General features: G+C 41.7%; 1 protein-coding gene across 6 annotated transcripts in view; it reads right to left on the bottom strand.

Annotated features, from left to right (window-relative positions):
- Positions 1-20,374: 20,374 nt before the first annotated feature.
- ect2 (epithelial cell transforming 2) overlaps positions 20,375-27,645 on the bottom strand; it is a 63,776-nt gene continuing 56,505 nt past the window's right edge. For 4 of the 6 annotated variants that reach the window (XM_034140818.1, XM_034140819.1, XM_034140816.1 and 1 more), the window contains 2 exons: positions 25,525-26,050; positions 21,489-21,581 (listed from right to left, as the gene is read on the bottom strand). In XM_034140818.1, the coding sequence (XP_033996709.1) occupies positions 25,556-26,050 (495 nt within the window). In that variant the 3' untranslated portion in view covers positions 21,489-21,581; positions 25,525-25,555. Of the gene's footprint in view, positions 21,582-25,524; positions 26,051-27,645 lie in introns of all 6 variants that reach the window. The other 2 variants (XM_034140822.1, XM_034140820.1) reach the window with 1 other exon arrangement.

Genomic DNA, 27,645 nt, shown 5'->3' on the forward strand with positions numbered 1-27,645 from the left:
CATGGCATGGCTTTTGTCACCTGAGCCAGAGCCGCAGCCTCAACAGGCCATTGTCACCGTGCCGGAGCTGGTGAAAGCGCATGGCGGTCGAGGAATTGAGGCTATTCTTGCCTCAATGCGACTGACAAGAGACCAGCAAGCTGCCATCCAGACAGCCACCGTAGGACAGCGGAAAAATCCTCAGTGGCAGTTACACAGGCGGGGCAGGTTGACAGCCAGCAATTTTGGTGCTGTGCTGCGGTCAGGACTTTCATCCACTCCGAGCCCGTCCCTCATGAAGAGGGTGCTTGGGGGATACAACCTAGACGGAGTCATGGCTGTCAACTGGGGGGTTGTAAACGAGGCCGAAGGGGTGAAGGCTTTTGTGGAGGCCTATCAAGTGACAATGCTCGAGTCTGGTCTCTTTGTGAGTGAGTCGGGTGTTTTGGGAGCATCACCCGATGGACTTGTGCAGCCATCTGCCCTGCTGGAGGTGAAGTGTCCACACAGCCAGAGGAACAAGACCATCGCGGAGGCAGTCCAGTCACCATCCTTCTATCTCCGTGAGCAGGGTGGGTCTTATGTTCTCAAGGAGAATCACCCATACTGGCACCAGGTCCAAGGACAGCTGCACATCACAGACCGGAGTCTCTGCTACTTTGTTGTGTGGACCACGAAGGAGGCGATCGTCATCCCCATCCCCAAAGACCCTGCATGGCATGGAAATCTCCTCCTCCTGGAGAACTTCTACACCCAGCATATGCTCCCTGTGTTGGCCAGTAGGGAGGAGGACATGTAAATAAACACACACACACACTCTATTGTGGCTGGACGCTGGCTTGTGCCCCACACACACACACACACACACTCTATTGTGGCTGGACGCTGGCTTGTGCCCCACACACACACACACACTCTATTGTGGCTGGACGCTGGCTTGTGCCCCACACACACACACACCACACTCTATTGTGGCTGGACGCTGGCTTGTGCCCCACACACACACACACACTCTATTGTGGCTGGACGCTGGCTTGTGCCCCACACACACACACACCACACTCTATTGTGGCTGGACGCTGGCTTGTGCCCCACACACACACACACACACACACACACACACTCTATTGTGGCTGGACGCTGGCTTGTGCCCCACACACACACACACACACACACACTCTCTATTGTGGCTGGACGCTGGCTTGTGCCCCACACACACACACACACACACACACACTCTCTATTGTGGCTGGACGCTGGCTTGTGCCCCACACACACACACACACACACACACACTCTATTGTGGCTGGACGCTGGCTTGTGCCCCACACACACACACCACACTCTATTGTGGCTGGACGCTGGCTTGTGCCCCACACACACACACACACTCTATTGTGGCTGGACGCTGGCTTGTGCCCCACACACACACACACCACACTCTATTGTGGCTGGACGCTGGCTTGTGCCCCACACACACACACACACACACACACACTCTATTGTGGCTGGATGGGGTGTTATGCAGAGTGGAGGAAAACAGGACACAGCAGATTGGGATTGTGGTGGAGACGCTGAGTGGTGATTTATTTGTCCATGTTAACATGGGACATTCTGACCAATAAAAACAACCACAGTAACAGACAAAACATAAACATCTCACTCCCAAAACATACCAAAACGGGTAATTAAACATTTAAACTAACCCACTAGTCACACTCTAGTCACATTAGTCCCCCCCTCCCCCCGGGGATCACAGGCTGAAAGGTTTGGGAACCCCTGGCTTAGTCAACCGTGAGGGTGCTGGCAACTTCACTGATGAGGGGATTTTGCAGGTTCACCAAGGCACAACACAGCTGTACCAGCACATTGGCAGAGTTCCTGAGGTGGGAAGGAATCAGGCCCAGAATCCTGAAATCCTTTATCCTGCCATTTGCCCTCTCCACATGAATGCGGTTCTTTGCGATCTCCCTGGTTGCTCTCACCTCACTCTCTGTGAACTTGCCCTTGTTCAGGAAAGGGGGAATGTTGACAATCACACCCTCAGGCACAATGTCTGAAATCAAAAATCCCTTATCTGCCAAAATAAGGTCGCCAGCCACAAGATGAGCCAGAATGCCAGACTGCTGCACAATGGACTTGTCTGACACAGAGCCTGGGAAGAGTGTGCTGCAAAAATGTATGACTCCATTTGGGGCAACAGAGATGAGCACTTTGAAGGAGTGCATCCCTCTGTAAGTGGAGTACATCAGCTTCGCTTGGTCCATCTGACTTGGGGCGGCCACGTGGATGTCGGTGCAGTCCACAATCATTCTGCAGTTGAAGGCAGAGGAGTGGAAAGAAGCAGGCATGCTGTTCTGGTTTTTTTTACGACTGGGCACCGTAGACATCATCGCTTGGAAGAGCAACTTGTGGAGCAGATGGACCATGGTGTTCACCACATTACTCACTGTTGCAGTACTGCAGTGGAACAGCTGTGCAATATGCAGGTGTGGGTAATTTTGGCGAATCTTCATTAAGGCCATGAAGACCTGGTCTATCAGCAGGATGCCCTCCACTTTCCATCCAGCAAAATAGACAATGGAGCCCTCAAAGCGCTCCACCAACCCCACCACCCTTTTAAACATTGCCATATCAGGAAGCCCTGTTTCCATTCGGATGACATCATCAGGTAAGCCTGCTGCTGAATATTTTGCCATTCCATATGACCTCTTACGATCATCCCCTGCCTGGTCTTCGTAGCGACTGGACTGCAAACCGGAGGGTCCAGGTTCGTCGTCGTCGTCTGTGGACTGCACCCAGGAGGGTTCGGGGTTGGTGCCTGCAGACTCAGGCCCTTTGCTGTAGCCGTGGTCGGTGGACTGATTTACAGGTAAGCTCACTTTCTTTTTTGTCCACTCAAATAAACATGGCCCTTTCTCTTTTCCATGTGGAAAATGGCAGCTGCATATTCTTGTGTTGTCATCTGGCTCCCTGTCTGCTCGTCTACAATGAGAAAATTATATAATGAATTACTAATAATTTAAACCTGCCAAATAGTCCCCCTACCCATAGTTTTAACAGTCTGCACTCTTCTATTTATCTTGTGAAGCACGTTTAACATTCAGCTTGTGTGTGTTTTGGTTGTCTTTATTTCCAGGTAGAAGAGGACCAAGAGCGAGGAAGTAAGACAGAGCTCTTAAAAGGCCAAACACAGTGTGTTAGGCCTTTTTATGTGTGACACATATATGTAGTGATAAATGGCTTCACCTGAACACTGTTCCTAAATAAAAGAAGTTTTCTGCATCATCAGTCATTCTTTCAAAAAAATTACCAATATTTCACAAATTATGCATGTAAACTTAAGAGCACAGCTGTATGTTGAGTATGTCAACGTTGCTTGGTTCATCTTACTGGGGGGCAGCTACATGGATGTCGGTGCAGTCCACAATCATTTTGCAGTTGAAGGCAGAATGAATTTATTTATGTATGTGCTTATTTATTTATGTGTTTATCCAGAGCGACTTACATTTAACTCATTTCAGGGACAGTCCCCCTGGAGCAAAACGGGGGCAACTAACTAAGTGCCTAAGTCCAGGGCCACCACCAACCCAAAATAAATGTATAAAAAGTACATTTAAATGTTTTTATTTCATATATTGACTGACATGTAATACCATTTCAACTTCAATGAATGTTGGAAACACAAATATTGGTTGTAGACTCAGAATGAAGCACAACTTCATGTCATACAATGAATTGAGTTTATTTGTAATTGTGTAAAAAATATGAGCATTGATTAGCAAGCAGGACCTGCAGGAACAGAGAATGGTGATGGATGGAGCTGGGAAGAGAGAAGAATAAAGAAAACAGATCAACTTTATTATCGGATATTAAACATTTAATTTTCAAAAAAAATTGCTGCTCTTACAGTTTTCAAGTGTGTAAAGATGATTTCACATGACTTATGCAAAATATCACACTCAATACATGTGTGTCTATGTGGGGTGCAGCTCTGGGGGTGCATTGTGCCTTTGATGTATATAAATAATATACCATAACCAAATACGTACAGTGGAAATCAGGTTGCCAGAGCAGGTCAGTCCAGTGTGCATGTTCCTCAATGTCTCAGCAGAGTTACAGGTGAGGCAAAGAAAAGAAAAGAGAAAAAGGTCAGTCACAACACTTTAAACACTTAGAATAATTTTCTCTCAGTAATCACTCAACTACTGTCTTGCCAAAAAACAGACTGACTCACCCTCACTATCATCACAATGAAACACGTCCAGAAGAATGTCATGCAAAGCTGCCTGCCTGCCTGCCTTCGACTCTCCCTGAACTGCCTGATATTTTTAATGTTCAATGTTAACCATTTGTGCAGATAGCATGAAGTAGAAAAAAGATCGCCAATGCTAATGTAGCGTTAGCCACAGACCCCTGGGACCCCAGTGGAGGGTGTACCCGGGCTTAAACCGGTGTGACAGTACTCTTCAAAGGTTTCACAAAATACTTACCATCATGACTACTCTTACTGTTTAACATTTTGGTTTACTTATGTTACTTCATGTTAAGGCTAATAAAAAATGACAAGGCTAACTAACGTGCTTGCTACTAGCTAGGTAACTAACTTGACTATGTTCCATGCACAATATGTATTTTACCTGATGTGTTTGATCCAGCGACTCCTGGCCCTTTTATCAGACGGGAAGCGAAAGAATGAGCAAGAGGTATTATTACTGGAATGATAACAACCTGGTACAAAGCACACAGGCATCTTGTTCAAGTAAGTAAGTACATTTATTTTAGCTATCTCTTATATTTAGTGGAGGGAATAAATCAGCTATGACATCACTTACGCGAGGATTCTGGGATCTGGGATTTGTAGTCTTTCTAGTTTCGTATTTTTCAAAGTCTTATATTTCAACAGTTTTAAGACAAACTGTGACTTTTTTGACATGGAAATGATTTTTTAAGATTGACAAACATCATATGTGTAATTCATGGCACAATTCAAACGGGATCGAAAGATAAGTTTTCTCTCCCCATTGACTTCAATGCATAACTTTTCCGGAATAAGGTCCCATACCCCGGAAGTAAGTGGGAGGGACTTCGCCACTCTATGGCCTTATTTTTGCCGGAGGACCGAGGATCGAGGAGCAAGGAGCGATAACGGAGGAGCTATAATCGAGGAACCACCAGACCATCCTTCGATGAAATCCTCAGACACTCGCCCCGCCCCCTTACTGTGTATCGCTCACTGATTGGACGATGCAGCGCATGCAATGATCTGATGCTTCTTGACATGAGAGCAGTTTCCCAGCGGAGTGAAGAAAACACATGAAACTCACGGGACACACTCCTCAGTTCATACTGTGTTTTGTTTCAATTAATGTATCATTTAGTTACAAATATGTGATATATCTGAACAACAAAGTGGTCAAAAATCATTTTATTCATTTATTGGAAACATTTTCATGATCGCTTTTTTCGTTTTACATTTTCATTTATTGTCATTTCCATTCAGTCAGTCATTAAGTGCTATTTAAAATGTTAATTTTCTACATATCCACACAAACAAACTAAGTGTGCAGTCCAATGAATGTTAATCTAACTGGGTTTTGATAGATAACATATCTCTTTTTCTTCTCTCAATTATTTTATTTCTATTGTGCACTCTAATCAATATTAATCCAACTAATGTTTGTTTATACATTTTAAGAATGGCGTTTATCTTTTTTGAGAATGAGTTCTTATTTGATTTTATATACATTTTATTTATTTGGGTCTACAACAGATTTAAATGAAGTGAAACGCAGCCCAGGTGAGGGAGTGAGGCGATCAGCCAGGGCCAGGATGTGACAGATTGTTCAAGCGCTTATTACGACCTATAATCACGTTTTAAAGTTTTCGACCTCTAGTGCTCCCGTTGAATGCAAACGCTCCGGAGGATCGTATATTCACAAATAACCCTCTCTGGAAAATCCTAAATTGTAGGATAGTTTGGCCAGTAAAATGCTTTTTGATTAGATTTCTAGCGAGAAGTGTATATTGTACTTTTAGAATCTACGTCCAGTGGATGTGTAGGATCTAGTTTGATAGATATTACGAAGATTATTTGAGGTCACGCCAGGAGAACGTGTAACGGCAGCGTCCATGTAAAGTTACCGTCAACCCTCACAGGGTGAAAACAGTATTTCCGGTCTCGAAGTTTTCATAACAAAACCGTATTCCCCTCACTGTCAAATGATTTTATAGCTATATATGTAGTACTCATTCACTAAAAAACATCAGTTTATCCTTGTTAATTACACAACATTAATTGGTTTAAATTGTGTACACTGCTTTTGTGTTTTTCCCATAGGTTTTTCCCTTTCGATTCTGAGAGAAACATTTCTTTTTTCAGAGGTTTTGCTTTTTTTTCTTCTATCATTACTATGGTAACACATGTAAATAACCTCTGCCTTCGATGTCCCCTGTGGAAAGTAAACAGTCAGCTTAGCGGGACGTCGATAGTGTTTCTCACCTGTTAGGGCTCATAAGTAGCTGGAAGCCCCCGGCGCCATACGGCCATCTTTCTTCATTCGAGACATCGATCCACAGTTGACATCCCTCTCCTTCTCCCCTTCTGTCTGTGTCTTCCTGTGAAGGTGCTGTAGCTGGTCCTGTGTCATATTCATCACTGACAGAAGATTAATGCAAAGCAATGATGACGCTTTGAAAGAAACCTGTCGAATTAGAGGAAGAAAAATGAAGTGTTGTCAGAGAGTGACAGAGTCAGGGAAAACAAGAGTGTGTCCTCATTAAGTTCTCATCCATGTTAATTCATCTGGGCCTCGTTTGAGGGACCCAGACAGAAACCTCCCCTCGGTCCTGGGAGAAACCTGGCAGCTGCTACCACAATAAATCCATTAATTGATTTAGGAGCCACAGCTTTGTTGTGACAATGCTTCGCCATTTGAGGAGAATTTTCTGTGCAAATGCCACCCACACAGATTGACAGGCGTGTTGAGGAATTATTGTTGGCAACTCCCCAATGAAACATCAATTAAACCCAGAAGAAGAATCAAAACAAGCAGGAAACTCTCCACCAGCGTGACCCAGTTCGAGAAAACAAAGCACCAAGCCATGTTTTTTATAGAAGCGCTGCTAATGAATGAGAGTTCTTAAAGGTAGACCTTTGAAAGGACCTCAAATTAGGTAATAATTAGGGCTGTCAGTCGATTAAAATATTTAATCGCGATTAATCGCATGATTGTCCATAGTTAATCGCGATTAATCGCAAATTAATCGCACATTTTTTATCTGTTCTAAATGTACCTTAGAGGGATATCTTTCAAGTTTTTAATACTCTTATCAACATATGAGTGGACAAATATGCTTTATATGTTTGTTTATTATCATTTGAACAATGACAAATATTCTCATGAATATTAAACACAACAACCTCTGAACATTACAAATATTCGCTTCAAATCAACCTGGAACCTCTCTCATACAATAATAGTGTGTGTGTGTGTGTGTGTGTGTGTGTGTGTGTGTGTGTGTGTGTGTGTGTGTGTGTGTGTGTGTGTGTGTGTGTGTGTGTGTGTGTGTGTGTGTGTGTGTGTGTGTGTGTGTGTGTGTGTGTGTGTTGGAGCTATGTGCAGCTCAAGGCATATATGCTCCAACGGGAGCTGCCTGGATGCTGCAATCATGTTGCGTGTGCTGACTTTTCGTACAATGTCCCACTGTCTGGCTACCTGCATAAAGTCAAGTGCTCGGCGCAGTTGTCCGCGAAATGTCATTGAAACAGCTCCTTATATCCGTTAGCGCAGCTAGCTAGCACCAGATGCTAACAACAATACGTAAGGTGTGCCTCGCTCGCGCGAGTCGCGCCACACATACACACTCCCTCCCGGTCCTCCCGATGGCCAGTCCGGGCCTGCCAGTGAGCGTGGAAGTGTGGTCTGCCACAAGCGGGCGGTAGGAGCGGGGCTGTCAGCATCAGCGGGGCTGTCAGCATCAGCTTGTCGATGGTATTTTAAACTTGATGCGCTCTGAAACTACGGCGGCCGAGGACAAAAAATACACATGCGTTAATCGCGTTAAAATAATTAGTGGCGTTAATCTTTTTTTGCGTTAACGCGTTATTAACGCGTTAACTTGACAGCCCTAGTAATAATACATTAGTTTCATATCCGTGTGAAAATAAATGAGGTATATTTACCTCAAAAGCATCATAGGGTTAAAAGCTAAATTCCCTTCTCCACCGGAACACTTGTAGCGTTAGGTCATCTTAGTCAAACAACTTAAGTCTTAGAAGGTTATCTTTGTCATAATGCACAAAGCTGAAAGTCTTTCCAAAACTGAAACGGCTGCTGATAGACCTCCGTTTGAACTTTTCCCTGGCTATGACCTAGTCAGGTGGTATTTGGGTGAAGCTAAGTTGGGTTTACATGATGTCAACCAATTATATGACAACTGTTAGAACAAAAAACTGGTAGAACCAAAATGGGAATGGAGATGTCAATCCAATTATCCTTCTACGCTAACTGTGTAGGGCACAGCAAACTAGGCAAGGACTCCGCCTCCCTCTTACAACTTCACTGAGAATAAGTATTTTTCTGGTCACAAAAAGAGAAAAGAAAAATATAGAATAAATATCAGAGTAAAATCAGCAATTAGGTAAATGTGTCTAAACTGTGATTAATCTCGAGACTTTAACGCCCACTATTTTTTTTAACTCAAATTAATCATAGTATCCAGTTTAGACGGTAGGCCTATACTCCCTCAGTATTTCCAGCTTGCATGTTCACCTGGGAATTAACTAAGAGGCAGGCAAGTTAAACTAGCAGGATGACTGAGGAGATGCACCGCGGAGTGCTGGGCAGAAAATGTCACTTTAAAAATCTTCCAGATGGAAGTTTAGACAACACCAAAGTTGTGTGTACACTTTGCAACACTGAGCTGTCTTTCCATCGGAGCACAACAAGTCTTAACCTGTTAAGCCCGAGAGACCCCGGTACCGGGGCACTGCCACAACATCTTGCAGGAAACAGTGTCTGAGGGCATGTTCATTTAATAAACTATGAATATTTTATATCCATGTAACAGGAAGAAACTCATCTAACTGATATTTTTTTTTTTTTTTCAAAAGAAAACCCACAATGCTAACACTGAGCCTCTGAATTAGCAACGAGCAAAAAATGCTAACAGATGACTGCACCGAAAATCACTCACAAAACCTTATTATTTATCTCTTCTCCACATCCATGACATCGATTCACATCGTGAGGTGACACAGAATCGATGGACACCCACATTATCACTGAATTATACGAATTTGCGACGTTATAAAACAAAAACAGACATCAAAACAGGTGACGCTAGGTAGCTAAAAATGCTAACATTTTTACCTTGGCTCTGTAGTCTCTCCAAAGTGGTCTTCAATGGCATTAAAACGATAAAAAACGCTGCTGAAGTTAATCCATAGGTTAATCCAATGTGTCTGTGTCCCTTTGAAATGATTTCTGATAATCCATGAGCAAACAGACGGATAATCCATGCTTTTACGTTTCTAGATGTCACAGCTAGACTGTAGCTTCACTCTAATGCAAAACTGCATGTGCGAAGCCCCCACCTTTTCTTTTCACAATGAGTGTGTGTGGGGGACTCCCCCTTCGATTCTATTGGCTCTAACGGTCAGAAAGAGGTGTCAACCATCAAAATCGAGCAAGGGGGGCCAGAGATATGGAAAATCCACCCAAATGACCCCAGAAGTGGTTTCTTTTTGCTAAATCTCTCTAAAAAAGTCAAATGTCACTTGTTTTGCATCAATCTTGATACGGGGTAATTATTATATGTTGTACTTTGGATTCCTAAAGCTTTTAGTCTACCTTACCATCATCCAAGGGTAGTTTTCACTATAAGTAAAAAGAATTTTTGGACGGACACTATAATCTACAGTTTTTTACTATGTAAAATCTGAGTTTTCTTTAAAATAAAAAACATCTATATTGATTCTGACTTCTCTACATCCAACTCACAGGTTTATCATTACTTTGAGAAAAAAGATTATTAATTTAACCCTTTTAGAAGGGAAGATATGGTCATTTGTTCTGGGAATGTCATTTTCGAGCCTGAGACCTGAAAAACAGGCTCAGGGCTTAACAGGTTAAGTACCATCTTCGGGCAAAGCACATTTTTGCTGATATTAGCAAAGATGCTACCACAGCGACGGTATCGAGCCACACTCGCCAAACCACACTGGCAGAGTGCAGCAAGGGCAGGTCTGTCAATAAGGCAACTACAACTAGGCTAACAGGTGCTTTTGCAACATGGATTGCCATGGACTGCAGGCCCATCAGTATTGTGGAAGATAAGGGGCTTCAAGACATCCTACAGATCGCTTCAGTCGACCCATCTTAAAAGCTGCCTTCAAGAGGAACTGTTGTCACAAAAATTCATGAACTGTATGGGAGTGAAAAGGCAACTAAAGCAAAACAGTTAGCACAGGCTAAATGTATTGCATTTACTGGAGACCACTGGACATCAGTAAGTAACCACAACTACCTCGGTGTTACAGCACACCTAATTGATGACGAATGGAAATGCTTCAGGTGTTGTTAAAAGGGAGGAAAGGCATTTTGAGAAGCATGCGCCAGTTTCTTGAAGTAGCAAACGAGTGGGAAATAACGGACAAAGTGACCACAATAGGTACTTATAGCGCTCGCAATATGATTGCTGCAGCAAAGAAACTTCCTTTTCAGCATATGCCCTGTATAGCACACATTATACAGAGGGCCATTGCTGTCTCCCTCCGCGACTGTGGATTTGATGGTGCTTTAGCGAAGTGCCGTAAAATATTTGGACATTTCAAACACAGTCATGCAAACACAGCGGAGCTGAAAGCCCAGCAAGCCTCTCACGGGCAAAAGGAGGAGCCACTCATTCAGGATGTACCCACCCGCTGGAAATCAACTTTTGAAATGATAAAGCGGGTCCAACACAACAAAGATGCAATACATGCAACCCTGGCACAGCAGAAGCACAAGTTAGCCATGCTAACCTCAGCTGAATATGAATGACTGGCAAACTTGGAAAAACTGCTTGAGCCATGCAGTTGGGATATTTTCTTTAACTCTCCTTTTCTTAAATATGAAATGGATATATTATAGATAGAGATAAAAAATGATGAGGGCAACATGAGCAGGGATTTGGTAATTGAAAGGCCTCTTGACTAGCTGAGACAACTATCTCAGAGAAAAGCTTTATTTTAGCTTCAGCTAAATATATTTTTCGACAGCACAAAGCCCTTCAAGGATCATGTGGTAATTATTGTAGTTACATTATTACATTACATGGTATTTAGCTGATGCTTTTATCCAAAGCAAATGACATACACTGGCATACTGCAGACATGCCTACAGGAGCAATCTGGGTTAGGTATATTTCCCAGGGACATTTCAACATGCCTATTAACGCTCCATTACATAGGACAATTGTATCAAAATAATGATAAATAAATCTGAACTATCGAACTACCATGAACCATACAAACAGATTGTTTGATTATTTTTCCACATGATTACATTTTGTATGGCCTTTAACAAAACTGTATATATGTTGATCGATCTTTCTTTAACTATAAATATTTCTAAAGTAAACCATTATAGGTTTTTGGCCCATCTGCTAACAAATTGTAACATGTGCATCACAAAGCATAATTAATACTGAGATGAAAAGAAGAGGTTTGGCCCATCGGAGATCTAAATTCTAATCCCAAGGTGAATGGATAGACTAGTTGATCGCGATTGACTGAGAAGAGAGAATCCTCGGCGTAAACAAGTCACTTTGGAACAGGACTATTATAGAGTATTCAGTTCCGTTTAACAATTCAACGGTTCATTAACTACATGATGTTTTTGGCAGCTCTGAACTTAACATGTCCTGCTAGTGTGGAGTACATCAGGCCTTCAGCTCTTGTAAATGAGCAATGATGCCTGCACGTAGTTGAAAGGGGAGCTCATTGACCAATTATGAAAATAATTGGTTGCGAAAGGGGATAAGAGAAAACTGACGGTATTCAGATCAGTGCTGGTCAATATCCAGCAGAGCACTGTTCTCCATAGAGCCTATTGATGTTCTGAAGGTCAGCCACAGTCCATCGGGAGTCACGTGATCTCTCTCTCTCACACACACGGAGGATAATACAGTTTAATTGTTCCATGGTCAGTGGAGAGATTGTCGGTTTAAAATATTTAGTGGAAAAATGTCAGATGTATGATTCATATTTAGTAGTTTTTTCTTACATTTTATTGATGCACTGTTGAAAAGGGAAATGGAAAGAAGAACATTTGAATGTAAGAGTTCTTTTTTCTATAAAGAGGTGTTTTTAACTTACAGTATGGGTTCTTCATCTCAAAGTCAATTTTGTTTGAATGTGTTTGTGGCAAGACGCATTAAATAAGGTTTGTGGTTAACATAAAATTAAGAGATTATATTTAATAACCCCACTTATAAATGTCCGAAGCTTCTCTATGGAATAAAACGGCGGTTGCTACTAAATAAGACTACTAATCATTCTGAACTGAATAGCCACCTTTTTTTTCATTTAATCGTTTATTTGGCAGGGACAATGCACAGTGATGAACACTTAAAACATTCAAATGTATCAAGCGTAACAGTGCCAGATTTAGCTTTGAGCTCATTTCCATCCGCAGTTCCTCACATAAAACATTTAAGAAAATTACATTTTACAAACATAGCAAAAACAAAATACATGATATGCAAAAAGTGCAAAAGAGCAAGAGCAGCATACACAAGTATTTATGACATGGTGATACAATATAGCAGCTACGACATATAAAGTGCAAGAGAAGATACAAGAGCTGCAAGAGGAGAGACCCCTGTGTTAAAGTGCAGTTAGCGGTGATCGCACGTCTGGTTGTTTCTCAACCATTCTTTGAGTTGACCTTTGAAGCTATTGAGAGTGGGACAATCCCGTATGTCAGTTGGGAGGCTATTCCACAATGAGCTGCCTTTAATGGAGAGGACATTTTGTCCAAAAGTGGTCCGTCTATGGTGGACTTCACAGTCTCCTCTGGTTTCTGACCTAGTGCAGCGTCCAGTGTGTCTTTTGTGGATGAATTCCCCTAAGGACGATTTACGCTTCAAAAATCTGAATGTGGTGTTAATACAGGTGCACCATAGAGAGCATCCTGACCTTCTACAGGTGCACCATAGAGAGCATCCTGACCTTCTACAGGTGCACCATAGAGAGCATCCTGACCTTCTACAGGTGCACCATAGAGAGGGTCCTGACCTTCTACAGGTGCACCATAGAGAGGATCCTGACCTTCTACAGGTGCACCATAGAGAGCATCCTGACCTTCTACAGGTGCACCATAGAGAGGATCCTGCATCACGGCCTGGTACGGCAGCTGCACCGACCTCAATCGTAAGGCTTTACAGAGGGTGGTGAAAACTGCACAGAACATCACCAGGACGGAGCTGCCATCCATGGAGGATCTTTACTCCCAGCGGCTCAGGAAGAAAGCCCTCAGGATTAAAAAAGACCCCCATCACCCCAGCCACAAACTGTTCTGTCTGCTGCTGTCTGGCAGGCGGTACCGCAGCATCAGGACTAAAACCACCAGACTCAGGGACAGTTTCATTTCACAGGCCATAAGACTGCTAAACACCTGAGATTGCACTATTTAAATTGTAATTGTTGTTTTTTATTTAAAAAATGTATGTCTTGTAAATTGTACTGTTGAGGAACCTGCGATCTAAGTTTTGCATACATTACATAATTGCAGCGAAGTTGTGTATTTGTCATGACAATAAAACCTTGAATATTGCATAGGACAATCAAGCTAAATATGCTAGCCTCTAAAACTTGCCACGTTTTCGCAATGGGGGATTGACATTCAGTTCGACAGACCAAATCTAACTTAATGGTTGAAATGACGTGCTAAAGACGAACTTTTAAAAACAAGTTTGAAATTGATATGTATTCAATAAGACTATTATAATAGAGCCACTAGTTAGGACAGTGTAACATCACTATCAATACACTGCTTGTGTAGAATGACTTGCATGGAAATTCACTTCAAACAATTACTGTCCCCCCCGTGATAACTTGGTTTATTAATGTTTCATCTACTACCTTCCTAGGGTTCAGTATCATTTGGACATTCGGTTGCGATTCTAGCTCTGCTTTTCAAGTTAACAGTGTTTCATATTCAATAAAGTCTTAATCCACCTGTCTGGAAAACCCCCATATTAGCGATTTAATAGGAGAAACTCTCATAAAATATTTTAGAACTTCTCTCAAAATAGAGAAACTGTCTTTTACATATGTCAAAATGTTCCACACCTTCTCTTTCTAGGGACGATTTTAACGTCAAATTGCTCTCTTTCTAGTCGTTCTTCCTCTGTGTAACCCGCTGGTAGAGGGGAAATGTATTTCTTTCATTTTCATGCACAGAGCAGAATTTTTACCTGAAGAAATGTTTCTCATTGCAGCATTTGCTGGGACTTTACTCTGTATTCATTGTTGTCTTTACCTTGGTCCAAGATTGTATCCTTCATGAGGGTACCTTGAAGTCAGCAGACCCCTACCACTGCAGCTCCAGCCCCCGTGCCTCCGCCTTTTAGCTCGTCTCCCTTTTCGTTTCGCCCCAAAACAGCCAGTCAGAGGCACTTTGAAGTGAAGGCAAAGGCAAATATAAAAAGAGTGAGCGTCCTCCGTGAAGAGGTGCCTTTTTATTGTGGCTATTCCCCAGTCTCGCCTTGCCTCGGGCCTGCAAGGCACCAGCCGGGCACGTCCCACACTTTATCCAGGGGACACAGATTATCTCCTAATGCTTTGAAGGGGTTGCATGTGAAGAGGACAAAACAGGAGCACCTCTGTTGCCTGCTGCCGTGACATAAATACTGATGTGGCCCTCCTTTCAAAACACACCTTGACTGTGGGGTAGCTAATGTGATTATCGCTAAGCTAAGGGCCAGAGGACACACAGCCAAGGTCTGACTGTGCAGAAGGTGTGTGAACTCAATGTTGCACTTCTTTAAAAATATTTTAAGCTGTGTAGAGTTCAGAAAACGACTATGTGTTATTTGAATTCCCCCTGTGACAGTTTCTTCAGTTGACGGAAGTAAGGACTCAAGGTCGGTACTCGGGTAAGATTTTGAGTGTTTGAAAATATTTTCTATATTTATCTACATTTATCTGAACTCTAGAGTCATTTATGGAAGAACATCTCTGACGTTAAAGGTTGCTAGTCCTTTTTTGAGTTATTATGTATGTTTTACATTTTGGCTGTGGCCATCTTGGTATTTTTGAAAAACCAGAAGTCTCACAATAAGGCGGAGCTAAGTACAACCGATCAAACATATATGGTTGACCAAATTGTTACAATTAAATGTAATGACCTAAAACCACACTCTGGGGGGTTTTTGGACATCAAACCATTTCAGAGAAAATCCAAATTGGACAAAGCCGTAGTAGAACAGAGAACATAAACTTGTTAGGGAAATGTTAACTAAATCAAGTGAGACATTTTCTCATAGACTTCTCTACAATCGGGCTTCTTTTTAAAGCCAGTGGAGATAAAGTATGCTAGTTTAAAGGGATAGTCTGGGTCTTTTGAAGTGAGGTTGCATAAGTAAGTAAGTAAGTAAAACTTTATTTATATAGCACCCTTCTCAACACGGATGTACAAAGTGCTTTACAGTACAGTACACAGGACACAATTCAAAGTACAACTATAACATGTAGAATAAAAGGCATAAAACAGCAGCAGGTAATACATAGGATAAAACATACGATAAAACACCAATAAAAGACAGCCACTAACTCACCTCCTCCGACGACCCAAAGGCCTGTCGGAAAAGGTGAGTCTTTAACTGCCCCTTAAAAATCTCTATTGAGGCAGAGGTTTTTATTATCTGGGGGAGTTTGTTCCAAAACCTTGGGGCCACCACCTCAAAGGCACGGCCCCCCTTAGTTTTTAGCCTGGTTCGGGGCACCCTTAGGAGGCCTTGCTCAGAGGACCTCAGGGCCCGGGTTGTGCTGTGAGGGTGGATCAGGTCATTGATGTAGGATGGGGCTTGGCCATGGACAGCTCTATATGTGAAAACCAATACCTTAAATTGGGTTCTGAGATGGACAGGGAGCCAGTGCAGGGCAGAAAGGATCGGAGTGATGTGGCATGTTTTTTTGGACCGAGTGAGTAATCTGGCTGCAGCATTTTGGACCTGTTGTAACCGGTTTATTGATGTTTTATTGAGGCAGGAGAACAGAGCATTACAATAATCAAGCCGGGATGAAATAAAGGCATGGATAGCCATCTCCATTTCTGCATTTGATAGAACCCCCCTGAGCTTGGCAATGTTCCTGAGATGGAAAAAGCACGTACGGGTCAGAAGTTTTATGTGTTTGTCTAGTAGCATAGACTGATCGAAAGTTACACCAAGGTTTTTTATGTTTGCCCTTATGTTACCACTGAATGAACCCAGGTGGCTTGCTACCTTAGAGGCGATGTTATCAGCCGCTAAGATCAAGACTTCCGTTTTTGATGCATTAAGCTGTAGGAAGTTGCTTGACATCCACTCCTCAATTGCAGACAGACATGTGATGAGGGGCATAAGACTATAGCCGGGTTTTACAGAGAGTACATGTTGGTAGGCATACGAAGAAGCACACAGGAGCACTGGAAACTATGTGATGTACTGATGTGGGCTAAAAATAGTTTTTCTAGCCACCAAAAACAAATGCCCTTCTTAAAATAATATCAGTTAACTTCTGTCTGATCTAAACAATAGGACGACCACACCCAAACAGCAGATCTGTTGCAAAAAAACTATGGATATTTGGAATAAAGAAGTTTCACAATTGCGAAAAGCTGGTACCAAAGTAAAGGAAATTTGAAGTGGTGATAATATTCTGTTCTGCACACATAAGCTGTTTTTGTAAGGTGGCTTTATTTTTCTCTTACTGCCGGTACTACCTCTTTTCAACCTCTGTCTGAGACCAGAGCCCAGGCTGAAGTCGAATAGTCCATTTAGCTTAGGAACCTTCCTAACGGAGTGAAATGACCCGGAAGTCCCTCAGTGGCAGCCATGATAAGTGCCGTTCGAATTCTCGAGATGATAGGAAAGGAGGTTTCAAACTTCCTTTATAACCTCCTTTAGCTTAGGAACCACTGGACCTCCCTAACCGAAAGGAGAGGAGAAAATGCTGCCCCACAATGCCTTGCAGCCGCAGCATTTGCCGTCACACAACAGTCGGCCGTTCACGGAAACAACCGATTATGACCGAGAAATGATATCATGAAAGTTACGGTGCTTATTAAGCTTTTTAAAACGTATGTGGTAAGTTGCCAAAGTGCTTTGTTTTGAACGTTCATCAGTATTATAATCAAAAAGAGAAATATGAACGTTAGTTTTTACTGAAATGATCAAATAAAGTCAACATTTCACAGTCTTTACTGAGCTGTGTGGGGTTTGTTCAACTTTTAAAAGATGTTTGAATGGTGATATACACAGTGATAGATGTTAAGGACTAACGTTTACAATAAATACATTTGTATTGATTTTAAGATCTTTTCATACAATAATACGTATTGGGATCATTTGTATTAATGTGGACCGGAGGGAGAGGGTGACGAGCATAAGTTTCACTTTCCTTTTTTATTTCAATTCCAACTTTGGTCATGAAGAATATGTTTCTCTGTTGTCCCCGTTCATAAAGCATAAAACAACAGCATCAGAGCACGGTGCAGAGTCTCTAGATGAGTTTACAGTAGTCCCTCGTTCTTATTAAACATCCATGTTGTAGTCCGCTGTATAGAAAACTGTAGTTTCCCCACAGCAGCAGGCGCACATTTATGACCTCCGCTGGCGCATCATAAACACGTCGGATAGTGAAAGTGCAGTCGGATTCTCTAAAGTACCGCAGTCTCTTCTCCTAAATCCTTTTGAATTCTCCTATCCACTATCCCTTAACCCCGTGACGTTTCACTCAGAGGTCAAGGAATAGACGATAGGGTTAGAACTTAGGAGCTGATTTTTGGACCATTCGACTGCAGCCCCAGTCTGCCGATTGGTTAGCTGGCCGGCTGTTGTGATTGGTCAACCGCTTAGAAATGTCCTGCCCCTGGCACGTATAAGGTGTTGGAGCGCTAGCCAATAGAGCAAGTGTTACAAAGTGAAAGGAAAAAGCCTACAAAGCATAATACAGCCCCTTTAAGCAATGATTGACACCTTTTTAAGATAAATGCGCCCTGGTCTCATTGTTAAAAGGTTAGACAGGTACTTAAATACATCATCTTTCAACTGCTTGTCCATGTTTCAGTATTTTCAGTGGACTGAAACATTTTTTGAATACCAAAAGGACACTGTTGGTTTAAAAGTTAATACAAATCAGTAGTTTTTTGAGTGGAAGGGAAACTGGGAAAATGTGCTGTTGGTCTTGGGATCCAGAAAGTTCAGAACCAACCACTACATGAAATGAGCAAGAAGAACAGAGGAGCAACCATTAGCTCGCTTCAAAGTTGTATGCCAATCCCAAACAAGCCTTTAAAGAGCCCAAACTCAAGTGAAAGTTTCAAGACTATTTGACATATCAAAAATGTCAAGCTCCGCTGAAGCAGCTTTAGTGGTTTATTATCAATAACATCAAATATTGTAATATGGGTCATTGTGGCAAGATCAGCTTTTACAAGATGGGTGTCAACAGAATCCCTTGGGTGGGTATTTATTGTCTAACTTTGCAAGCTAATATATAAACGTGCGTATTAACCTACCATGGGTTAATAATCTATACACAGAATAAATAGACGACTTGAGTCGAATACTCGATTCCGATTCTTCGATTTGGACATGGCAGAGTTTGTAAATTCTTGATAGCAGACCGTTGCTAAGGAGGATCAAGGGACTATTTGTACTCATATCAATCCGCAGAAAGAAGTCCGGTAAGTTAAATGTAAGCTATGGACAAAAACATTAGTTTTCCCAATCAGATAACACCATGCAATACTTTTTGATACTAATATTTATTTTTTTAATATTTGTAGAGAGAACAAAACTTTGGATTAACGATTGGTAAAATGTCCCCAGAAAAGAAAAGACGTTAAAACCAATGACCATCAGAGAAATCAACAGAAAAAGTCAGACAGGAGGTAAATGCTAAAGCGAACAGCAGAAGAAGACAGACAGGAAGGAAACATTGATGGGAACACGGTATGGACACTGGGTGTTTCTCAATCGCGAGTACACTTGCTTGGTAGCACATGTCTGCCGAGCATCTTGCTTCAGAAGCGAGTCAAGAATACTTCCTGGCATTCAGAAAACGAAGTGTGGAACACGCTAGCAAGTGTGCAGGTGTGTGTCATATGAGAGGCCCCGCCTTACATTTTCCGCCACAGATTTGGGGAAATTGGTCCGTGCGCAAAGCATTGTGGGGATTTTAAGACCGCAGAGTCTACTCATGTGCAGCCTCGATATTTCTCCAAACGGAGTACGCCGGGCTCAGTAGATTTCCAAGTATGCTGGAGATTGGAACAGTACTTCGGCGGCACTCGATGACATAGTATGCTTGAAATAATGGCTCTGAAGCAGCTTTACTCGCGATTGAGAAACACCCTCAGTTTAAAGACTGGTTAGCGTAAAAGAAAGCCGTTGGTACACAGTGGAGCGGACAATTTTTTCCTAGCTCACGCAAATTGATCATTTTTAAATCTATATTGTGAAGGCTTCAGTTTATTTAGTATGTATCCGTGTAATAAGCGATACATATTAACCCTATTTATATCATATTAATGTCTTGGACTTGGTAATTAATCCAAATCACTTAAAGGGGACCTATCATGCAAAATGCACTTTTGTACGTCTTTTATACATGAATATGTGTCCCCGGTGTTCCAGGGAACTCACCAAGTGTCAGAAAACACAACCCTCTCTATTTTCCTCCATACCCAAATCTCTAAAAACGGGGCTGCAACGGATCTGATAAAACTGATCCAGATTTGAACACTCTCCTGACGTCAGGACAGTGGCGCTACGGCTATTGGGCCAACTCCACCAATCAGGAGGAGACAGCCATGGCCATTGCCGTTCGAAAGCGCTGGAGACGCTGTAGTACATATGCCAGGCCTGTAGATGGTGCTGTTCTCACTGAATCAGCCCTTGCAAAAACAGAGACAGAAATTGTCAAATTGAGCAAAATGAGGCATGGCTAAAATGCATGATCTGTTTGGTATTTAAAAAAAAAAAAAGTATAAATATGCCTTATATAGGTATGGTCCTACACTATATTATTCAAATATAGCATGATAGGTCCACTTTAAACATTTATGGAATTTATATTTCTATATTGGTTTGGTGATAAAAGACACACACAGAAGTAAAACAAAAATAAGGGATACCTGAATTTACATTTTTAAGTGCATTTAATACAAAGATTACACAAACAGAGACAGCTGTAGCTTGAATACAGCATAAGAGAAAAAACAGACATACAATTAGAAAATAACATAAATAGAAAGTGATAAAATAAACAAAAAAAGTCTTCAAAAAATAAATATGTACACTGACGCAGCACTCCTTAGACATACACACAGATACTTTGTTAAAAGATATTTAAAAACATGGACAGCTGTTCAGAGAACTAGCGCTTAACAACTTGAATTCCTCTCAACTGAATCTCTTAAATGTTAAAATAGAAGCTTTATAAAAGCTGGAAACTATCTCAAGATTAAATGTTAAAAGGCAGGTTAATTACAATCACGAGTAATAATATAAATCAGGTGAAATCAAGTCTACCCCACTACGATAAAACAACATTAAATGTCAGTTATTATAAAGGACTCATCCAGAGTAAGGTCATTTAAAAAAACAACACAAAAAAGGAAAGAGAGATTTAACTTGCAACTAAATAGACCACAAAACACACAAAGAGCTTAACAACCTGCATTTGTTGAATAGAAATACCTTAGTTAGTGTTAACACTGCAAAAAAGGTAACTAAACTGGAAGCTGAACAGATGACGTATAAACCGAAGATGTGACAGTTGAAGTATGTAGACAAAAAAGTAGGTGTGTCAAGGTAATCCAATTACAAACACAGATAAAAAGCAGAGCATCCTTCATATTTAAGAGTACATTAAGCCTGTAGCATGGCGCCGTACCGTTCCAGTTAGCTGCTAGCGACAGCGTTGTGCATGTTTGGAAAGATGCACCTAACTGCCTTGTAAGGTGCACATTTCTACCAGCTGAATGGTACGTTCCAGGTTGATGAACAATTGGTCTATTGTTCTAACCCTTCTCCGTCCAAGCTATGAAGCACTTTAACAGTAGCTGGATAATTTGGACTCCATTTTGCTCTGATTTGAGTCTAGGAGGAGTTGCTATTTGTATGGACAAATGCTAGTTTGACATATCTCACAGATAGCTTCCACGTTAGACTCGCACAGGTCTATTAGTGGCAGTCAAAGGCAAAGGAAGTGAATAAAAAAAAGAGTGTGTGGCCCCTTGTTGGTGCTCAGTGTCTCAGATGAGGTGGGTGGTTGATCGGCTGAAGGTGTGGTACTTCCTCTCAAACATGGAATGCAGGTTGACCATGGAGGGGGAATGGCGGGCCTGTAAATATGAAACAGAGGAACACGTAAGAGAAATAACAGTGTGTGTGTGAGGCAGTTGAGAAGAACATGTTAATACCCACATGTGTTGTTAGAGGATCACTGATATTGACATGTATTCTGTCTTCCTACACATCAACAAAGTCCAATCAGGGAAAATACATCAGCAGTAAAAGAGCGAGAAACAGGTTAGTTTTTTTGTGTTAAAAACTAAGGTAAACAGTGCCATTAATACCCCATGCTGTACATTGCCAACATCCTACCCACTCCCCCTAATGTACTATTTGTGTGTGCAGTAGGGCTGTACGTTGAAATTGTACTTTGAAAACTAAATTCAGTTTGATGACCTTTACTTATAAAATGGGTATGGCTGATATGAAGTTAATAAAATACCACAATATTTTTGATCAAATACAATATGGGTATTACCCTGATATTGTAGCATCAACTATTGGAGCTTTCCAAAATATTTTTGAAATAAGATAATAATAATCATCATCGTCTTGTGGATGTAATGACTTAGGTTGAGACAAAAGACAGGTTGATTCTGACAATAACATCACTTTAAAGTAATGCAGGTATAAAAACCAGGAAAACACACTTGTGATATTAGGTCTCATATGACAATATTAATATATTGCTCATAGGGTTGGGGAGTAATGGATTATATGTCACAGGATTACATTATCATGATACCAAAAACTGTAACTGGAACAGTTGATCAGATGACTGTTACAATTCTAAAAATTGGGGATTACTAGCAGGAATACAATTTGAGAAAAAAACTAAAAAGAGCATGTACTGTTCTGTAGGCTAATACTCAGAGTGAATCTATACGCCTACTGCCTGAATCTGCTTTATGGTTTTCACTTTCTTTGCTTCATTTGTTCTGTTTTTAATTCAGTAGGTGAACCTAATATGTTCATAAAATAGTGTGTGTGACTAAAACAGAGCATTTTCTGTCAGCTCAGATTTTATTTCTGCTTTTTTAAACTGTAGTATGTGCTCATGTGTTTCAGTGTTGGTGTGTAGGCTGCTGCCTGAATATGCTGAATGAAAGGCAGCTTTTCTATCAATAAAATCCTTGCCTTTAATTTAGGTTATCTAAAAGCAACGTAAAGTAATCAGGTTACATTACTCTTACATTTCATACTCAGATAAGGATACTGATTACACTATTTTACAGGTAAAATTGTGTAACAGCATACAGAAAATATACCAAAAAACATAGGAGGACCAGCTCTCCCATTTGAAACAGGAAATTACCACCATCCCAACTCCCTTGAAATGCACACTTTAAAAATGCCTTTGCAACAAGATCGGTTGTCATGTGAGCCATCTAGTTCAGAGTGTGTGTGTGTGATAAGGTTGGTTCATGTGCCCCAGTCTAATTTGAATTGCTGAGCACACAAAGAAAAATGCTGTTACTTCCTACTCTCCGCCTTCAAATCCAAACATTGGCTCTGAACTCATCAAGAAAGGCAACTTTAGCCAACACAATTATAGTTTAGTAGCCTCCTACTAGGCGACACACGCGGTGCGCTACCAGCATGTAGGCAGAGGCTCCGTTTCTCTTTCCCTCTGTGTCAGCAGATGAAGATATCTGGTGAATGGCGGTTCAGATTAAACGTGAGTAAGTGGTACTAGAGCGCTTCAGAAAAACATTGCGGAGTGAGAGAACAAATTACGGCGCTGCTCTCACTGGAGGGGAAGGCCAGGTTGAGGGCAGTCCTGATCACAATGCAAACATATCTGACCCTCATTACCTGCCTGAACTACGCGTGCATTCTAATGAACTCTTGATTTATGCCAGTGTGCATGAATCATCTACATTTTGGATTCAGTCAAGGCACACACTCGAACACAAACATCAACAGATTGCCATCGCTTCCAGTGATATAAGGTCATGACCCGACGATACGTGGTGGTATCACTGGTATACGATATATGCTAGGAATACGGATTGATAGCAGGATGCTAAAGATAATACCTATATTTCACCATGAAAACCACAACCGCTGCACTCTGTGAGGAATAAATAACATTTCTTACAAATACCTTTCAAGTGTTTGAAAAGATGACCTTTATTAATTCACTTGTTTATTACAGTTCATGCATATTTATTTATTTTTTGGACCTGTTTTTGGTTAGATGCATGAAATAAGGTCTGTGATTTACACAAGCTTAAGATACTTTCCTGTTTGCTTTACGAGATAAAATGTCAGTAAATACCCCACTGGTGAATGTCCGAAGCTTCAATGTTACATTTCATTTTAATGTGTATAAATTAGATAACTAAACTTCATCACACCAAACATTAGCCACCTTTAGCTTAGCGATGTTGTGACTGTGTAGTTCGTTTATAGCCTAAAGTTGTCGATTTACTTCGGAAGATTGTCCTTTGTTTCAATCATTATTGAGGTAGTGTTAATGTGCGGGGGATAACCTTGCGAACAAAACATGTCATTATTCTAAACGTGTGTTAGTATCAGAGCTTGGTTCCTTCGATATTCGGAATGTATTGCTTTTTGTCAAGGGAGCCTATAGCCGCTTTCACACCAAGTACTTTGCGGTACTTAGTCTCCCTCCCCCCCCCGAACTCTTTAGTCCCTGTAGATCGCGTTCACACCGGAATAAGTCCCCGAGGGAGGATTACGCAAATGAAGCCGCTGACGTCACTTCTTCTTCTTCTGCTGCTTTGGGTTTACTGGCAGGCCGCAAACAACTTCACGGCGTATACTGCCACCCGAAGTCCCGGAGTCCCCCGGAGTTGGGGACTGGCTTCAGTAGAAGCTGCTGGGTAGCATCTTCCGAGTAAATCGCCAGAAGCGCCGACACCTCCTAATCACTCCACCGCTCACATGTTTTCTTTTGTGTTGCCATAAGTTAGTCTCTCTCCGTTGGTGCACTGGGCTAATGCTAATGCTAATAATGCGAGCAAATAAAATGGCAGCTTCACAAAACTTTTTGGAGTTTTACGGGGCGTGGTTTGCAATTTGCCCAGCCAATCAGAAATTGTTAGTGTGGCCGACACACCCACGAACCATTTCCTCCCCAGGAAAGTACCACCTCTCTAGCAGGAACTATCTGGGGGTGAAAAGGTTAGAGCGTACTAGGTTCTAGTTCCAGATCTGCAAAAAGCAGTTAAAGGTGGTACAAATACTGCATGACCTGTCAGCACCAGCTCAGATGAGAGGTCAGCCTGTCTCCCATGAAGACTGACATTTCAATTCAAGCGAGCTGTCTTTGAGTAAACTAGCCAAAGCATCCAAAACCAAAGGCTTGACATTTGGATTCTCACCCTTGATATTTTCTTCAAATGGAAGTTACCGTCGTAGTCCTTGAAGTTCTTACTATAATAAAGACTTAGAATTTAACAAAGACCTCTGAATTAAAGATTCTTTCATAATGTTCATGTATCAGCACGTACTAGGACTAGAAACACCTCACAGGAAAATAAATATGTTATATATAATGGAATGCTTTTAAAGGGGCCTCCCTCCCCCTGAAGAAAACAGGACTCAACCCGTATGAAATCTCTTTATGTCCCAGCTCTACACCAACTCGTTTACACCATTCTGAATACAGCACAATATTAATAGCAACCACTTAGTGAACATTCCCAGCCACCACCGACCGTTAGTCACCCGTGTGATTCCAAGGAGCAGCCATATTCCAAATCAACCCTTAAAATCTCTGCCCTGTGAACCTGATCTCAAATGGGGAGAATCCCTACAACACGTTCTAACCCCCTCTTATCTAGACCCTTATTAATCTAATCCATTTCTTCATAGGGTCTAAGCTTCTAAGGAGTTGATTTGGGACGGGGTATGCACCCTATGGTGATTGGATGTTAAAAAGGCCAACATACAGGTAGAAATGATTAATTTTAAATTAAAAATGTTTTATTGGTGCACCCCTACACCAGAATTATGTTTGCTCACATCAGAGTCCAGAGTTGGGTTTAGCGCTGGTTTAGAGCAGAGTCTCCCTGCGAGGACTGGTCATGGTAGCCTTGCATGGGTCCAGGGGGGCTTGGGGTTCCCTGCCTTTGACATAAATGGGCTGCTGAGCTGGGAACCTAGGCTGGAACCCTACGGAGGGGAGGTGTCTGGACACAAGCTGGCTAGACTTTGGGCGGGAGTTTGGGACAGCTAGAATGGAAGCGGAGGTTGGGCGTACTGAAGAAGACTGTCGGGAAGGGGAGCGGCCTGACTGAGCTTGTGCTGGTTGGGATAATGGAGCATGGAGAATGGACCTGGATTCTCTGTTACTCGGGTAAAACTTGGGACTTTGGCTGCTCTCAGGGGCAGCGTTACGGACGGGGCTATGTGCTGGGCTGCAGGGGGTACGGATACAGACGGGGACCCTGGCTCTGACGGGAGGGTGGTCCAGGGAGTTAGAGCGCTGCACCACTGCACTGCTCTTGGCAGAATCGCTCAAACTGAACGTGGAGGTAGAGCGACACATCTAGAGCACATGACAGAAGGGAGAAACATGGAGCAGGCATTTACACATGAGACATGCAGAGAATATACATGCTACAATTCAAAGAGAAAGGATATCCTTGAAATAAAAGACAGAAATGACTGCTTTAAAAAAAGGAATAAGAGGCAAAGGAGAGAAAGATTAAGTAAAGCTTTATGTTTGAGCAGAGCAGGGGGGGGAAATGTAATTATGGAAATACATCTTGATGGGCCAATAATGTATTTCTAAAAAGAAAATGCAAAACCTGCCCTACCCTGTTAAATTGTTAAACACAGACTTTAAAGAAAGTTCTAAAATGTAAATCCTTAGGGTTTTTGGTTGGATGCAGTATTTATAGCTGTCACTCAACTACTCAACTACTCTGTTTGTAATGAAGGAAGTGCTAGAGGGGAAAAATAATAAAGAACGCTTCCCGTTTTACTGAAGCTAAATTCAAAGACCAATTTTGACAAATATCAGTTAATTTAGCAACTTATTTAACTCAAATAGGCCAGAGATTTTGTTGCACGTCTCTGCATTTTATTGGACACCTCTGCCTATCATGTATGATGTTTGTTTTTCGACACAGCAATCATAATATGCTAATTAATGTAGTATTCCAAAAATGAGCCATGGACCTGCATTTATGCACCTGGCCACCCCCGATTGTTGCTGGTAATAACCAATAGTTTTTTTTTTTTTTACATACAATAAACTTGCCTGCCAGAATCAATCTAAGGACAATGTTGTTTGAAATGCATCCTAACTACAAGGCCAAACACACAATGCATTTACATTTGTGCGTCATTGGGAACAAGGTAATAAAAAAGTGGAGGTAGTGTTTTAATGTTGTGAAAATTGCAGAAATGTTTATATTCCTCAACTTTTAACCTGTTAAGCCCGGCAGCCCCCGCTGTGAAACTGTGTCTCAGGGCTTCTTAATATTTAACAACCTATTAATGTGTCATACCCACTTAACGGGAAGAAACTCAACTAACTGACGATATGAACCATTTTTTGTTAAACAAAACACAACTCTAACGCCAAGCCTTTGAATTAGCACTAAGCGAAAAAATGCTAACGCACTTAGCACAGAACTCACGGTAGAAATACTTTATTACTTATCGGATCTGCACAAACCCAGACATCACACAACGTAGCTTTACGGGACCAAAATGGAAAATAAGTCTTACCGTTGCTGTTTTCTGATCAAAAGTTGTGTTCAATGGCATTAAAACGCATAAAACGATGCTGAAGGTTAATCCAATGTGTCTGTGTCACTTTGAAATGATTACTGATAATCCATCATTCCATTTTTGTCAAAAACGGAGATTTCATATTAGCTGTTATTAGCACTATTAGAGCTACAACCCAGCTTCCGGTTTTGGGCATTCTGGCTACGCATCACTCATTCACCAATGGGTAATGTTTAGATGGATTTTAGGAACTTCCCCTCGATTCTATTGGCTCTAAAGGTTCAAAAGAGGTGTTAATCATCAAAATCGACCGAGGGGGGCCAGAGATATGGAAAATGCACCCAAATGACCCCAGAAGTGTTTTTTCTTTCTTCTAAATCTCTCTAAAAAAGGAAAAATGTC

The sequence above is a fragment of the Trematomus bernacchii genome, unplaced genomic scaffold, assembly GCF_902827165.1.
Source record: "Trematomus bernacchii unplaced genomic scaffold, fTreBer1.1, whole genome shotgun sequence".
Taxonomy (NCBI): domain Eukaryota; kingdom Metazoa; phylum Chordata; class Actinopteri; order Perciformes; family Nototheniidae; genus Trematomus; species Trematomus bernacchii.